Source organism: Sorex araneus, chromosome X (genome assembly GCF_027595985.1).
Source record: "Sorex araneus isolate mSorAra2 chromosome X, mSorAra2.pri, whole genome shotgun sequence".
Lineage (NCBI taxonomy): Eukaryota > Metazoa > Chordata > Mammalia > Eulipotyphla > Soricidae > Sorex > Sorex araneus.
Window position 1 is genome coordinate 373,049,685 of NC_073313.1, and position 17,061 is coordinate 373,066,745.

General features: G+C 49.8%; 1 protein-coding gene across 4 annotated transcripts in view; it reads left to right on the forward strand.

Moving 5' to 3' along the window:
* Positions 1–4,856: 4,856 nt before the first annotated feature.
* The window catches only part of EML4 (EMAP like 4), a 94,815-nt gene continuing 82,610 nt past the window's right edge, over positions 4,857–17,061 (forward strand). For all 4 annotated transcript variants that reach the window (XM_055120619.1, XM_055120622.1, XM_055120620.1 and 1 more), the window contains exon 1: positions 4,857–5,031. In XM_055120619.1, coding sequence (XP_054976594.1) covers positions 5,007–5,031 — 25 coding nt within the window. In that variant the 5' untranslated portion in view covers positions 4,857–5,006. The remainder of the gene's footprint in view (positions 5,032–17,061) is intronic.

Here is a 17,061-nt window from a genome sequence, read left to right on the forward strand (position 1 = left end):
ACAAATCTAAAGATAAATCTGTTGCCGAGTCCAGAGGCGCAACCGGTTATTGGGAACTGCTAGTATACTTGAATTTCAATGTGTGTGTTCCATGATAGTGTCAGCTATGTTTTCATTTTTAGGAATTAATGCTAAACATTCCCTTTCTTTTATGGTAGTACTACTTTATGAGCTGTAATTTGATGGGTTTTTTTGGACCTCCCAAGCAGTGCTCAGGGGTCTCAGTGATACTGAGCCACTGTGACCCCCAGCCAGGGGAGGCCCAAGGATGTGGTGCTGCTTTGGCCGTGCACTGCTGGGGCACCCACCACCTTGTGGGGTGAGGGGGCTTCAGAGATACACTGGTGATACCATGGGCCAAGCCTGGATCTGTCACATGCAAGGCCAAGATGCTAACCCCGACACTACCTCTCTGACCCTACTGCTAAATATGACATTTAATACTGGCCCATCAAAACAACTGGGCGTTGGCAGCTGGAACAAGGCATTCAGATGAACTGTGTTTAAAGTTCTAAATCTGTTTAATGTTCAATAGATATTTATCAGATAGCTAATATCAAAGGCTCTGAGTGTACCTGGTGAGCAAAAATAAACCAATGCCAGAATAACCAGAGTTGCAGCCAAGGCCGGCTCGAGACAGCAGGCTGGGCCCTGTTCTCAGGGTTAGAGTAAATCTCTCCCACACCGATTCCCTCAGTATGTCTAGGAAGTACAAACATCCTCATAAGCAACTGAGACACAAAGAGGCCTTTGGTGCAGGGGGCACAGACCCCACTGATCTGAAGAAGGCAACCTTCGCTACAAGTCAGAACCGAGCCCTGAGACTCTCCCGCCTCCCTGACCTGGGACGTCGGGGTGTCAGGTGGTGGTGTCAGGAGGTGTCAGGAGGATGGGTGAGACTCGCCCCAGCCAATGTTCCTGTGCTGAGGGAGGGTAGAAAGCATCTGTTCCTTGTTACCATCATGTTTCTCCTCTTTTCACTCACACAGACCTTGTTTCTCGCTCTCCGGGGCAGTCCACGGTCATCCTGGGGTTGAATTCTGGCTAATGCGGTGAGAGTAACAGTGAAGCAGTCACTTCCATTTTGGGGCCGCAGAACTTTCTGGATGGGTCCTCCCTGTTGACAAATCACGTCCCCTTCCCTACCCACCCCACTCGGTGCCTCAAAGGAGAAGATACCAGGGTCAAAGAATCCTGGACCCTTGAATGTCTTCACGGTAGGTCTGCTGGATGGCGGGAAACGTGAACATCTTTATTATTAAGTGACACTCCCTCAGATTTCAGAGTCGTTTGCAACAGTGTCACCTGTCTTGAAATAATCTAGAAAATAATTCTCGGAAGAAAACATCCCTCTGAATCAGGTGACCTTGATCTGCACAGACAGCTCAAGGAGGTGTGGGAAAGGTGGGAATGGGTGCGAGAATCCTCGAAGACCTGCTATATCTGGATGAAGCTGCCAAAACTCTTCCTTATGGAAACTATTGTCTGCACAGTGCTGGCCTAGAAGATTTCTTGGGCAGTTTGAGCAAGAGGACTTGTGTATCGGCTCGGGTGGCAGCAAAGCATCGCATGAAGACAAAGAGCTCTTGCTACAATCAACTGGTTGTGAGAATTAATAGGCAAATACATGAGAATTAGAAATTTGGAGAGTTGAGATGGTACAAGAGGGAAGGAGGCACTTGCATCGCATGTGGTCGTGGATTCAAATCCTGGCTCTACATTTGGTCCCCTGAGAATCACCAGGGGGTCAACTCCTGAGCACAGACCCAGGAATAGCCACTGAGCTACAGTGGCTGTGAACCTCAAACCAAAATAAAATAAAATAGGGGCTGGAGAGATAGCACAGCGGGTAGGGCGTTTGCCTTGCACGCGGCCGACCCGGGTTCAAATCCCAGCATCCCATATGGTCCCCTGAGCACGGCCAGGGGTAATTCCTGAGTGCAGAGCCAGGAGTAACCCCTGTGCATCGCCAGGTGTGACCCAAAAAGCAAAAAAAAAAAAATAAAATAAATTAGAAAACTGGCAACGCCTCAGTCCACCAAACAGGAAACAAAATACAGAGACCTTTTGAATCACCCATGTTACTTAACACCAGACGCAGAACCAGGATGGATGAAGCGAGTGTTCTACTTGCCCGGGTCTGGAGGCCTGCAGAGAGCAGATCCCACTGAACTGAGACAATGAGGGTGGAAGGCAGAGATGGAAATCATGCTCAGCTGTGCATAGAGAGGAATTTTGAGTATGGTTATCAGCACAAGGAGTGGACTTGAAGCAAACACGTCCAAAGTCAGCCAGTGTTTAAGACTCACATTCCCAAAGAAACTCTTTGATTAGCTGGATTGGAAAGTAAGCTTTAGATCTCCTATTTGCACCGAGAGGAGGTGAGCCCTAATCAGAGGGGTCAGTCCCTGCTCCTCTTATAGAATAGCCAAGTCAGGCATCACAGAGCACAATGGACAAAGGAATCCTTGGAATTCAGGGAAGAATCTTCCTTATTCTTCATAATACCTGCAGCATTCCAGAAACATCTGGCAGGAGACTAAAACATTTGCTATCGGTTCTTTTCTGAAGGATCATCTTGGTTCACTGGTCCTTCCCGGCCTTTTAATTTTTATTTTTCAAAGGCTTCTGGTCAGTTTTCATGTGTGAAGCGGGGCTGCTTAGGAATGAAGCGCCCAAGGCATGCAGAATTAGAGATTGGCAAAGCTAAACTCTAGGTCTTCCATGCAGGGGTAGGCTTCAAGTCTCTCGAAATGTCTGTCTCCACTCCCACTGCCCTTCCCATGTTCCCTGTTCCCTCTGGTTGGAGCTGCCGAAACAGCCTGGATATTTAGCGTATCTGGCCGAGGGAAAATTGAGTTGAGGATACATTTGATTTCAGGCTTAATGAGATACACTTACATGGTCATTGTGATTTAATCCAGTTACTTCTGGCCATCTTTGTTTAGTTACAGATTCCAGGAACACTGCTTGGGTCCCTACCTTGATTCTGCCAGCATCTGGTCATGGAGAGGCAGGGTTTGAGGTCAGAATGTGAACGAGCTCATGGCTAGAGCACATTCAAGGAGTGTGGGGGAAGCAGCTGATCAGGAGCCAGAAGCTTGGCTAGGGAAAATCTGCCCAATCCCCTGTAGGTTCAGTTCTAAGTTTTGGTTCTCACAGATGCGGAAGCTCTTCTTGTTAGGAACAGACCCCATAATGTCGTGCATGACACTTTTCAATTCACTGTGCACTTTTTCTCTTTTTTTTCAAGTGAGAATCATCCGAAATGAAGTGAATCTGAATTCTTTCAGCAATCCTAGAATCAGTCTGTCCTTTGTGTGAACTGCTCTCTCACACAGCCCAAATTAAGGATAGAGAGTAAAGGGAATTTTGCCCAACCATGCTGGAGGGAGAACTGGTTCTCCCCCTTCTACTACTGTAATGGTCGCATTCATACATCTGATCTCTGAGGTGTTCCTTGAGAGTGAAATGGGGTGATTACATATGAAGCAACGAGGTGCAAAATCTGTCACAGATCGATCCCCGGTGAAGGATTTTTTCTTCGGAAGGAGGGGAACACTCGATGGTGCTCAGGGCTTACTCTTGGCTCTGTGCTCAGCATTCACTCCTGTAGGGCTTGGGGGGCCAAGTGGGATACCAGAGGTAGAATCCGGGTTGACCACGTGCAGGGCAAATGCTTTACCTACTGTCCCATCATCTCTCTGGACGCAGGGCCTGGCCTTGTAAGGGAAAGAGGCCATCCAAGAGTGTACTGGAGGCGTGCTGACAACTAATGTCCCCGTTTCTCCCCTTTCAAGATTCGTGTTATCTACAGGGTTCTTACTGTGTGTAAACAGTCGCGATTTCTTAGTCGATTTAAATCAATACTCTACTGAACCCAGTTTTGTATCTGTAACTCTCACATTTTCCTCAAAGGGTTCCCCTATAGCGTGCGCCCTCGGTTCCCACAACACGAGGGCTCGTTCGTTCAGCGGCAAGACACCGGCGGGACTACGCGTCGGCGCACGGTGCGGTCCCGGGGCAGGCGCGCGGCAGGGCGGCCGGTCAGTGGCTCCAAGGCAGCACGCGCACGGCCGTCGGGGCCTCTTCTCACACGTGTGGTGAGCGAGGCTTCAGGCAGCGGCCCGAGGGGAGCCGGTTCCTCCCACCGAAGAGGAGCCTCAGGCCCGTCAGCGGCGGCGCGAGGCCGGTTACAGCCCACACGCAGGAGAGACGCTCGGGCCTGTCCCCAGGGCCGTTTGTCCCCTTGGGCGCCTGTCCTCTAAGGCGCCCGTCTGTCCCCTCGGGCGTCTGTCCCTCCCCCCTCGAGCCTGTGTCCTCGGGCCGCTCGCTAGTTTGTCCCCTCGGGCGTCTGTCCCCTGGGGGGGCCCTGTCCCCCTGTCCCCTCGGGCAGCCTATCCCTTGGGGGTCTGTCCCCTCGGGCTGTTCGTCCCCTCAGGCGTCTGTCTCCTCCCCCCCCCCCCCGGCTGTCCCCTCGGACCGCCCGTCTGTGCCCCGGGCGTCTGTCCCCCGGGCCGGCCCTCACGGAGGACGGAGCAGGGCGTCCGCGGGGCCCGCGGAGGCCGGGGACACACAGGTGCGGGGCCGGCCCGAGCGCGGCGCGGAGGTGGCGCTTCCCGCGTGTCTGCGGCTCGGCGCGCCCCGCCCCCCCGGCCGGCCAAACCCCCCCCCCACGCGCACGCGCAGCCCCGGGCCCGCCGCAAGGTGAGAGGGCGGCTCCGCGAGGCCCCGCCCCGCGCCCTCGGGCCCCGCCCCTCGCCGGCACGCGGGGGCGGGGCCGGAAGCGCGGCGGCGTGCGCGGGGCGGGGCCGCGCGGCGGGGGCGGGGCGCGGGCGGGCGGCGCGCGGCGGCGGGCGACGCGCTCGAGCTGACGGAGGCGGCGGCCGCGGCGGGGACGGCCCGGGCCGAAGGGCGGACGCGCGGCGACGTGCGGGGCCGGGGGGCGGGGGCCGCGCCGCGCTCGCGCCGGTGAATGAAGGGCCCGCCCCGCGCTGCCCCGCAAGATGGACGGGTTCGCCGGCAGCCTGGGTGAGTGGGCCCGGCCGGCCAGGCCGCGCGGGGGCCGGGGGGCCGGGGGCTCCGGGGGGGCTCCGGGGCGGGCTCCGGGCGGCTCCGGGTGGGCACCGGGTCGAGGCTCCGAGGGGCTCCGGGTGGGTTCCGGGTGGGCTCCGGGTCGGCACCGGGTCGGGCTCCGGGCGGGCTCTGGGTCGGCACCGGGTCGGCACCGGGTCGGGCTCCGGGGTCCGCGCGGGCCTCGCGGGCAGCCGGCACCTGCCGCCGCGGGGAGGCCGCGCGGAGCGCGGGGCGCGGGGCACGTGCGGGCCGGGCCGGGCCGGGGGCGGGCGCGGGGCGGGCCGGGGGCGCGGGCCGGCTCCCGGGTCTCCCCGGGGCGGGCGGGGGGCGCGCGGCGTTTCGCCCTCGCTCCGGCGGGGGGGGGGGCGCGGGACGCCGTGGCGAGCCGGTGCCGGGGGTCTCCGGGCGCGCAGGACCCCGGGGCGCGGCCCGGCGGGGTGGCCGGTCCCGGCGGCAGGTGCCGAGCGCGTGCGGGAGTGCTCGGGGCCCCGCGCCGCGCGGGAGTGCTCCCACCGCCCCCCGCGGCTCCGCGCGGGAGCCCCCCAGCGTGCCGCCCCGAGGGAGACTTGGCCGACAGCGTGGCCTTCAGGCCGGGGTTTCGCGGCCCCTCCGAGGAGTGCCGCCGCGTGCGAGTGTAAAATGGTAACCGGAAGCGTCTGCACCCGCGCGGGTGCTCGCCGTGTGACCCGGGCGCGGTGCTCCGTAGACGACGCCGGGCTTAGGTCGCCTCCGCCGGGTAGTGGTCGCTTCCCCGATGACACAGGGCGCGGGGCACCGTGGCGCGCTCCGGGGATCCCGCGAACGCGGGTGCGGGTGGACACCAGGTGCGTGGCGGCCCCCCGGGAAGGACAAGGAGGAAGGAGGAGGCTGCTGCGTGCCCGCCTCGTGCCAGCGGGTGCGGAGCAAGGCCCTGCCCGAGGACCGAGAGCGGAGGGTGCTTGCTGAGCTTGGTTTCCCTGGCAGATGGTGCCAAGGAGACCGTGTACGCGGCGCAGGGGTCAGACCGGGGAGGGCACGTGCACTCGGGCCCGAGCTGTTTTCATCTCACGATTCAGTTTGTTTCTTGGGTCTCACCCAGGGCTGCCCAGGGTTTGCTCCGGGCTCCGCACGGAACTGGTGGGCCTACCTGCTGTACTGCCGCGCGTGTGTGTATGTGTGTGCACGTGTGTGTGCACGCCAGGGATCCAGCCCAGCACCTCGTACCGCTTCAGCCACAGCCCTGCCCCTTCCACATTATTTGTCGGGTTTGTTGACTGTTTGGTGAAGGGAGACTCCGAGCAGCGAGTGGGCCTCTCCCTATGATTCCCTGTCCTAGCCGAGTGGACCGTGGTTTCAGTGCTTGCTCAGCGCTAGGTCCAGGGTGCTGTGGTGGGCCCCCCACGATGGCACCTGGCAGCCTTGCGCCTCACAGCATGCACTAGGGCCCTTTGAGCTGTCTCTGGGCCCGTGTTATTTTTAAATGATGAAAACAATACAAAAGGAGGAAGAGTAATGATCTTCTCCGGCTCCTTTGTGCCAGCTGACAGTTACATGTTGTGTTTGTTTTTAGTCTTCTTGTACCTAGTTTTTTTGTTTTTGTTTTTGTTTTTAATAGAGTTGCAGGACTCGAGCATAGTCTTGCAGTTTGGTTCTGTCATTGGATCCTGACCTGATGTCCGCCCACCCCCCTCTGACACTCAGATGACCGATGGGGGGAGGCGTTCTTTTCCCTGTCCTGGCGCAGTCTCTGTAACTCCCTAGTCCCTCTCGTCTCTCGTGCCTGAATCTAAACTCCTCTTCCTCTGCATCACCCTTATTTCCCGTCAGTGGGCAGTTTCCAAGTCTCACAACCTTTTCTGAGTCCTGTTTTAGTCTGTCACATCTCTTAGGAGATTGACTTATTCTTACTGTTATTTCTTATCTCTTCCTATTTTCACTGCAATTGTTCAGATACCTGTTGCATCTTGGACTTTTCTCAAGAAGCCTCCACTATCCACTTAACCTTGTGTGGAGAGGGGGGAGAGATGAGCTTCCTGAAGCGGTTCATTTCCATGTTTCATTCACTTACTCTCAGATAGATTGATTTACTACATTCAAACACCTCAGCTTTATTTTTATGTTTCTCCCTCCCCTGTCATCTTTTTACTGTCTCACTGTGGTTCTGGCCAGAATGATCTATTCCTTGCTCACCAGATTTGGTTGGCATTTTTATTCCTGGTGATTATTCTCCAGCAAGCCTCAAGACCCAGCTCAAAGATTTTCCTTATGAATATTCCTCCTTTTAAAAATTAATTTATTGAATCACCGTGAATTACAAAGTTGTTCATGATTGAGATTCAGGGGCACAGTGTTGGAGCAAAGGTCCTCCACAGTGTCCGCGCCCTTTGTCCAGTGTCCCCAGGTGACCGCCCACCCCAGCCTGCCTCGCTGGCAGGTGCATCTTCCTTTCCGCTTTAGGCAGTGTGGTTTGCGATACTGCTGCCGAAAGGGTATTGCACATAGCACTTTGCCTCTTCTCAGCACCCAGTCATCGTCAGAGTGACCACTTCCCTCCGTCATGTTTGTGGTGGTCTCTTTCCTGACCTGTCCTCCTCCCCCCACAGAGATGAACATCCCGTCTTCTTGTTCCCGTTTTTTTAGCTCAAAGTAGTCACCCTGGAGCTTTTGACATAGGCGTATCCTTAGGGCACTTGAGTCTTTCTTACAAGTCTTAAAATGATGTATGTACCCAGCCAAATTGTTAGCCTTGTGGAGGTTGACATCTAGACATATTTTTGAATTTCCAACTAGCAAAACAATGGAGATTTCATGATCCAGTAAAATGTGGGGGAAGGAAAGATTAGGGAGCCAGTACAATAAATAGCCGCTTAGAATCTTCACTGTCATTATTGCTTCATAAAGACTTTGCTTTTGAAGATCAAAAGATTATCATGTACAACCTCCTGGAGTTCCCTCGGAAATTAACTTGAAAGTGTGAGAGCCCAGGTTGCAGCAACAAGCAGTAAAGGACAGGAAAGGGGTAAAAATTAATCACTCGTTTTGTTGTTCTCATTTGCCTTCTTCACATAGAAAGGAATCAAAACTGTTTCAGAACTTCACTGATCAAGAATGGGTCCGATCAAAGAAGTTGGTGCCAGGTTGTAGGGAAGTGTCTGCCAGGCACGTCTTTTGCAGGGCCTGTTATTATGAATTTAAAAACCAATATATTTGATTAAATTAATATTGAAAAGGAGTAAAAAGGAAGAAAGGAAAGCATACAGCATTGGGGCATCACATGATTCTGTATAAAGAAACCTTACGTTCAGTTATTTACGTTTGCCTTAGATTGTGGTGTAACACTTAACTTCCTGCTGTGGGTCACTATCAGATGATCAAGCCCAATCCCTCTCTGTAAGAGACTGGGAGAGGCTGACATACAGAAAAGGCAGGTGAGCAGTTACATGTAGAGTGAGTTGTGAGCTCTGGTTTTGAAGTATTGGTATCTGATCAGAAATAGAGTCCCAGAATCATTGTTATCTAGACAAACACAGTACATAAAAGAGTGTTTTTGATAAGGGTTAGACTAGGGTATGTTATTTACTTTGCCGAAGGATGTTCTCCCTCCACGCTCTCCCTCTCTCCACACACATACACACATTTTTAAGCTTTCCTGATTAACTTGTCTCCTGATTGGTTCTCCATTTACCTTTCTTCCCTTCCTCCCTCCCTCCTTCCTTCCTTCCTTCTGGAAGTTACCCTACAAGTCCTTGGGTCTTGTGCTCAGACCATTGTGTTTGAGTGTTCTAAGAGTGTGGAGCTTGTCTGACATCCCTCAGAGACTTCAATATCTAGTGGCATTACAGTCTATTGGATTAAACATATATAAGATTGTTTTGCAACCATTGTAATAAGGACTGGTTCAGGCAGGATGCAGTGATAGATGCTAATAGGGGGATTTTTTTTTTTTTTTTTGCAAGCAGGATATTTGCATGGTCTTACTTTTCTCCCTGTACGTTCCTTATTAGCTGCAAGGGGTGTCAACAGTGTATTCTACTCTTTTTTCTTTTTTTTTGTTTTGGCTTTTTGGATCACACCCAGAGATGCACAGGGGTTACTCCTGACTCTTGCAATCAGGAACTAACTCCTAGCAGTGCTCAGGGGTCCATATGGGATGCTGGGAATCGAACCTGGGTCAGCCACGTGCAAGGCAAACGCCCTACCCGCTGTGCTATCACTCCAGCCCTCAGTGTATTCTACTCTTACCAGTGGCTCCTTGTGTGCATGATCAGGTAGGTTGCAGCTATAGGTGTTGTGTGTCTTTGAGTGTGCTTCCCTGAGAATGCTGAACTCCAGATGGAGAATATTCCATTCAAAAGGGTGGAAGTGAACACAAAAAATGTTAGAAAGTCAAGGAAAGGCTGTGAGAATGTTCTCAGATAAAGGATATGAAAGGAACATGACAAATACATTAAATACCTAGTCGAGCTGGATCTTGCGTTTAGGTGGAAATGCTATAGAGTTAATCGCTTGCAGAATTGAAATATGGGTGGTAGGCTTTTGTATTGGCGAAGTAGATTGCTAAGGTTGGTTCTTTTTATCCCTAGGCATATGAATTTGCAGGGGATAAAGACCTGTGATATATGCAGCTTTACTCTCAACTATGAGGGAAAATTTATGATTAAGTATTTTAGAGCTGTGTATAAATGTATTTTGTGTAAGCCATTCAGGTGTATGTGTAATTACGTGTGTATGTATTGTCGAGGCGGAAGGATAGGAAATTTATGTGTAGATCAAAGAAGTAAAATGTTAACCAGAGGGTGAATTTGGTAAAAACTGTATTGAATGTTATTTGTATTATTCTTGTCAGGACTGGATCGATAGCACAGCGGATAGGGCATTTGCCTTGCACACGGCTAACCCGGGTTTGATTCCTTGGTCCCTCTTGGAGAGCCTGGCAAGCTACCGAGAGTATCCTGCCCGCATGGCAGAGCCTGGCAAGCTACCCATGGTGTATTTAATATGCCAAAGACAGTAACAAGTCTCATAATGGTGCCCGCTTGAGCAAATTGATGAACAGCGGGATGACAGTGCTACAGTGCTCCTAACATTATTCTTGTTAAAACTTTTCTGTGAGCTCATCATTATCACTATCACTATCATCCTGTTGATCATTGATTTGCTCGAACAGGCCCAGTAACGTCTCCAGTCTCCATTCATCCTAGCCCTGAGATTTTAGCAGCCTCTCTTGTCATTCCCAACGGTGCCACATTAGAGGCTCTCTCAGGGTCAGGAGAATGAGACCCATCATGGTTACTGTATTTGGCATATGAATACGCCATGGGGAGCTTGCTAGGCTCTCTGGTGTGGGCAGGAACCTCTTGGTAGCTTGCCAGGTTCTCCAAGAGGGAGAAGTAGGCTATAAGATGTCTCGAGGCTGCTTCGTGGAGCTTGGTTTTATAGTCTGGATGTTGGCCGTTGATAGGATTACACAGCGCCAGGGACAGTTTCTGGGTGTGACTGCCTAGCTACGGAAAATGGGGGATCTGGGTGGAAGAGGCCCAGTCTCAGTCCGAGCAGGCTTGGAGATCTCAGCCCCGGGTCCCACACACCTGGGTTCCTCTGCCGGTTACTTCATGCGTGAGGCTCGTCTAAGCATGTGGAGAGTGGTCTTGAGCATGGCTGTGGTTGGGTTCCGGAGGTCTTCGGCTGCTGGGGGGCTCTTCTCGGAGCGGGGAGGGGGACTCAACTCACCCCCTCTGAGGGGCCCCAGTGAAGACAGCCAGGCGCAGGGGCAAGAGACTCTGCGTTGCTTCTTCCAGGAACTTGGTTTTATAGTCTGTGGATCTTGGCCATTGATGGGATTACACGGGGCGCTCAGATCCCCCATTTTCCAGTTTGTGGGTGTGACAGCCTAGCTACTGGAAAATGGGGGGATCTGGGTGGAAGAGGCCCCGTCCCAATCTGAGCAGGCTTGGAGATTTCATATATATCTATGATTTCACATAGATCTCACATATATCTACCTTGGAGATCTCTCCACATATCTATATCTATGTCTGTATAGATATAGATACACACAAGGTTCAACCCTTAATAACATATTAGTAATCTCTTATAGAACGGCTGACTGGCTCCTGGGTGAAATACAACAGTATCACACACCCTCCTCTAAGGAAAGGAAATATGTGAGCTCATATTTTCAAATTATTTATTTATTTATTTATTTATTGGTAAACCAGGTGATATTTGGACTAGGTAATATAACTCAGTGGCAAAGCACATGTCTTGCGCTTGTGAGGCCCTGGAGTCAAACCTGTGGGTGTGGGTGTGCACAGGCACACGCGTGCTTGGAGACATGAGAACTCTGAATTATACACTATTTGGAAAGTAGAGAAAAATCTCCCCCCAAAATTCCAGGCAGATTCTTGGGATAAAAATGTGGCTTCGAGACTGTTCTGTGTATACGCTGTGGTTTCCCTTTCCCTGGGCCTTAGTCTCAGAAACATGCCTCTGGGCCAGAGGCAGCTGTGGTTCAGATTTAGCCAACAAACATGTTTTGTTTGGCCTCTTTAAGTGTTTTTAAAATTGAGAAATTTTAAGGGCTGGAGCGATAGTACAGGAGCTGAGGTACTTGCCTGCATGAAGCTGACCCTTGTCTGATGCCCAGTACTGCATGGCTCCTGGCGCATCTTTGTTGCAGCCTGGAGACCCCCGTATGGCCAGGATCTTCGTGCCCTGGCATTGGACTGCTGGTCAGGTTGGCTAAAAATTACTGGGAGGGGCCCCTAATCTTAGCACTGCTTGGGACGTCTTCCCTCTCATTCCACCTTTTTTTTTTTTTTTTTGGCGGGGGGCGGAATTTTATATAAAATCACTATATCACTATCACTGTCATCCTGTTGTTCATCGATTTGCTCGAGCGGGCACCAGTAACATCTTTATTGTAAGACTTGTTGCTGTTTTGGGCATATTGAATACGCCACGGGTAGCTTGTCAGGCTTTGCCATGCAGGCGGGATACTCGGTAGCTTGCCGGGCTCTCCGGACGGAGGAATCGAACCCGGTCGGCCGCGCGCAAGGCAAATGCCCTACCTGCTGTGCTATCGCTCCAGCCGTTAGGGGAAAGAATTTTTTTTTTTTTTTTTTTTTTTTTTTTTTTTTGCTTTTTGGGTCACACCCAGCAATGCACAGGGGTTACTCCTGGTTCTACACTCAGGAATTACCCCTGGCGGTGCTCAGGGGACCATATGGGATGCTGGGATTCGAACCTGGGTCAGCCTGGGTTGGCCGCGTGCAAGGCAAGCGCCCTACCCGCTGTGCTATTGCTCCAGCCCCCGGAAAGAATTTTTTTTTAGTGGAAAAAAGGTTTTCTTGGTGGATTTTCATTCCAGATGGTTTGTGATCTCCATACTCACTGAGTGGTGGGATGGACACACAGCCTCTTCTGCCGTATGCCTGGCTAGCTTTAGGCATTTGTTGCTGGGCCCAGAGCTCTTGGCATGTTCACAGCCTTTACCTTGTCTAGAAACAGGGGAGGGTCTTTCTGCTCTGGGCTCATGACAATTTAAGAAGTAAGTTGCTCAACTTATGCTTTATCATTTGCCAGCATTCTGGTGTGCATGTCTTAAAAATTGGACTTTCTACATAATCCTACTGCAACCATAAAAATCAGGAAATTACAGTCACCAAAGTAATGACTCTATGATCCTGTCTCACTCAGTTACCCTGTCTCAGCTCCGCCAGTGTTTTTATGAATCCCTTTCATAGCAAAGGGTATCTCATTTAGGATCAAAAGTTCCTTTAGGTACTGTTTTTGTAGCTTCCTTCAGTCTGGTGTTTCCTGGAGTTTCCGTACCCTAACACCTGCAAGAGTACAGGCAAGTTGTTTGTAGAATGTCCCTGAATTTGATGTCTCTTCTGATAAGATTCAGATTACATGTGGTACAAGTGCCATGTACTTTTGCATTGTATCCTATTAGATGGCTCACAGTTTTGACTTGTCCCGTTATTGGTAATGTTCATTTTGATAATTTAAAGTGGTATCCACTGAATTTTTTTCTCCTGTAAGATTACTTTTAAGACTTTGTAATTAACATTTCTGTGAGATTTGCTTTGAAATGTTGTAAATGCTCTGTTCCTTTTCAGATTTTGAATTTATTGCTTGATATCTGTGTGGAGTCAAGTATCCTATTTTTTTCCTCAGTGGATCATAATGTTATTATTTCTAAGCTCAGACTGACTCGAATTTGTCCAGCTGGTGCCCATCCCTGCTGGCTTCTGCATTCATCTGACATGTTCCTACCTTTCCCCGAGGACTTTCTTTTTGGCATGAAGTGGTTAGGGTGCCCAGTTCAGCCCATAGTAACTGCATATATAATTCATACACTTTTCCATACAGGGCCAGTAGGTACTCCTGCAGCAGCTGCCCCTGGATTGGCTGGTTCATACCCGACCCAGTGTGCTGAGGCCATACAGTGTAGAGGCTCAGACACTGGGCCCCACATGTGCCAGACGTGGGCTCTGTCCCTTTGAGCCTATTCTTAACATCCTCTAATGTCCCTGGGTTTTGGACAAGTGTTTGGAATACATAGTTTGAAAATTGCAATTTTTTAATGGTCCTTTAGTACATTTTTTTTTTCTCTTTGGATCACACCCGGCGATGCACAGGGGTTACTCCTGGCTCTCCGTTCAGAAATTACTCCTGGCGGTGCCCAGGGGACCATATGGGATGCTGGGAATCGAACCCGGGTCGGCCGCACGCAAGGCAAACGCCCTCCCCACTGTGCTATTGCTCCAGCTCCCTTTTGTACATTTTTAGCTGATAATATTTTATCTTACAGTAAAGGTTGTGTTAAGCACATGAATCAGGCTTGTAATGTAAATTGCTTTGAAAGTCTTTCCTCTTAATAGGGAGTCCGTCAGTATTCTATTTTTCATGCTCCCCTTTGCTTAAATACTCAGCCAGTGTCTTAGAGCAAGGTTTGGATGCATGTATGTGTGATGGGAGCTTGGGCGAGATGGTTAAGCAGTAAGATCACTCATGAGCTCCTGCCGCCCTGCCCAGGTGTGTGTCAGCACCAGCACTAAAGGTGTGACCCAAGAGCGCTGCAGCAGCGTTGCAGCTCACAGGGTGCTCCGGCCCGGGGGCCAGTAGCTAGCTCCAAGAGCCCACAGTGTGCTCTGTCCCTAGAGTGCAGCATGGCGCAGATGGCATCTCTGAGAAGGGACTCGGAGGGAAAGGTCGTTTTGACAGTCTTAGTTAAAGAGCAGAACAAAAACCAGTTTGAACAAGGCCTGTACCTTTAAATTGTTTGCATTTACACCTAATAAGCACAGTTCCTGTTGGGGATATTTTGAGTAACAGGATGCCAAATATCCAGCAAAGTAAAAGAATAGACTTCTGGATAAAATGCATGAGCAGTTTAAAAACTTACTGTTCATGTATTTAAAATTATAGTCCCTTATGTTGCCTTTTTTTCCCCCTTCCATTAAGTGTTAGAACCAGTGAGTTGGTAGTATAATAATAGAGTAAGATTCTGCTGTATGGTATTAATCATAGTTTGTAATAAGAATGCACTTCATTCCAGAGTGTAATTTTTCTGGCTTTCCAAAATTTATGATTTCCTAAAGTTCTGTGACTTGTTTCATTAATATTTTTTTAAAAATGGTTCTGGGGATTGTCTCCAGCAATGCTTGGTACCCAGAGTGAACAGGGAGGGGGCTCGCCCAGTGAACAGCTTTGGGGGCCCAGTGGTGGTGGGTGGGGCCTCCAAGTGTTCTTCCCACCATCTGCCTGGCCCTTTCTTGTTTCAGAGCAGAACTGTCAAGTGTTGCCATCTGACATTCCCCTTAAATCCGGTTTTATTCTTGCATGCTGGTCTTGATGTCACCACCTTATGCTAATCTTTAAATAACATGACAGAGCACACATTTGTTTGCATTTTTCTTTGAACCTCCCCCGCACCCCCGCCCTCCCCCCTCCCAAAGTGTCATAACTGACTTGTGTTGATGAGTAAGTGGGAACTTAAAAAAAATATTTGAAGGATATCCTGTTTTCAGAGTAAGAGGTGGGGCATAACCTTTGCTTTTTCTCTGACTACTTCTTGGTAATCTTATTTCTTCAATCTGCTCCACTTAAAATTAGTGTGGCTATATGTTTGGCAAATGGATTGCTCTATTTTTTAGGATCTAGAATCATGATTATTTAAGGTAAAGTTCAGTTTAGAGAGAGAGAGATGATAGGGAAAGTAATTAGTATTTGTTTTCTAAAGAAATAAACTTTTTGTTCACTGAGATTTAAAGATCGCACTGGGACATTCCTCCCTTTGGCTGACCAGTGCCTGTTACCACAGGGCCGGTGAGCCTTACGCTGCCCTTTCTGTGTTTCCCGCTGATGAGCGCAAGAAGCAAGTCGTTGGATTAGTCTCTTTGGGTCCCACACTGCCTTAAGGGCTTGGAAAATTGGTGAATGAGACTCTTGAAATTCCTGCTCTTGTGAAGCTTATAATTCTGTGGAGAATCCAGGCAGTCTTTACTCAGGAACTATGTATTGAATGCTTGGTATGTGCTCAACCCTCTTCAACTATAAACAAAACCCTTATGGAGCTTATAACGTTGGCCTTTAAAATGCAGATAAGGAAGTATAGGAAACTTGGAGGGCTGCTTTAAGCCTCTGCCATCTCACAGCCTTTTACGTTTGGTTTTGCGAATCCAAGTGCATGTTTTTGTTTCAGTGTAAGGAGGAAGATAGTGGAAGATCACAGATCACTGTACTCCTCTGCTTTTAGAAGCAGCCTGTCTCCTCTGTCTCTTCTGTCCAGACCTGGCTGTTTTCTTTCTTTCTTTTTTTGCCATTATTGGTTTCCTCCACCTCCTCCCTGCCCTTCCACCTTACATAAACACTGTGGTTTACAAAATTGTTCATGATGATTCAGTATACCAGTAAATCCCACCACCATTACAGCTTCCCACACCATTATCTCCAATTTCCCCAAGCACCCCTTAAGCCTGTCCAGATAGTAGGCTCTCAGTAATTTATTTTATACTGCTTGCTATAATTTGCAGAAAGAATGATCAAAAAATGTTTCCTCGGAAGAAAGTTGCTGAAGATTGTGTATTTCACCATTGCATTATTAAGTCCTTATTCAAGAGATTCTAAGATGTTGTTGCACGTTAAGCCTTCTGTGTTAATATTTTGTTAACCGAGATTGGATGCCTTCGATGGTACATCCCATACAATTTGATGTACTACTCCTGGTTTATCAGTGTTTCTGCCACCCACTCCAGGAAGTCTAAAATTTTTAATGGGGTGATATAGCTGGAGTTAAATTCTTAACTGGGTGTCATTTTGGGGTATGTGCTTGACTGCCTGGGTTTCCTGAAGTACAGGGAGGTGGGGAAGGTAGCCGTGTCTAATTTCAAGAAAGCTTGGAGATTTTAGTCATAAAACCTGCATATCTGAGTTTTCAACAGATTAATTTCTGCATGAGCAATGGAGTCTGGCCAGGAGCATGGCGGCGAATGTAGAGGTTTTCAGCTCTGGGCAGATCCCTGCTGTTTTCTACACAATTGAGTATTTCTGTCTTTGCTGGAACATGCATCTTGTAATGACTACACTTATGGTCTGTGATATAATTGCTTTGATACATACGGTCAGTAGTTTTTATACCACATTTCAAGAAATTTGGTTTATGTGACTTAACAAAAATGGTAATAAGGTAAAGGGTACTACTACTTTCCCCATGAAAGCCTAGTAATTCGGTATTTGTTCAAAGCACCAGCATTATTATCCTACCGAGAATGTATCAGTGACAAAAGAAACTCAAATTCCTGCTCTCTTGCTTATAGTGAGAGGAGTGGAACAAGAAATGGTTTTCATGTAGTCACTCACACCAGGTCTCAGTGGCTTCTGGGAGGTGTTGGTACCTGCACTGTCAGTTGTAAGAAGATGCTCACCTGTCTTGACAGGTCAGATGGCTTCAGGAAAGTGCTTGGAGAGCTGTAGGAACAGGCGTGAGAGACAACTGTG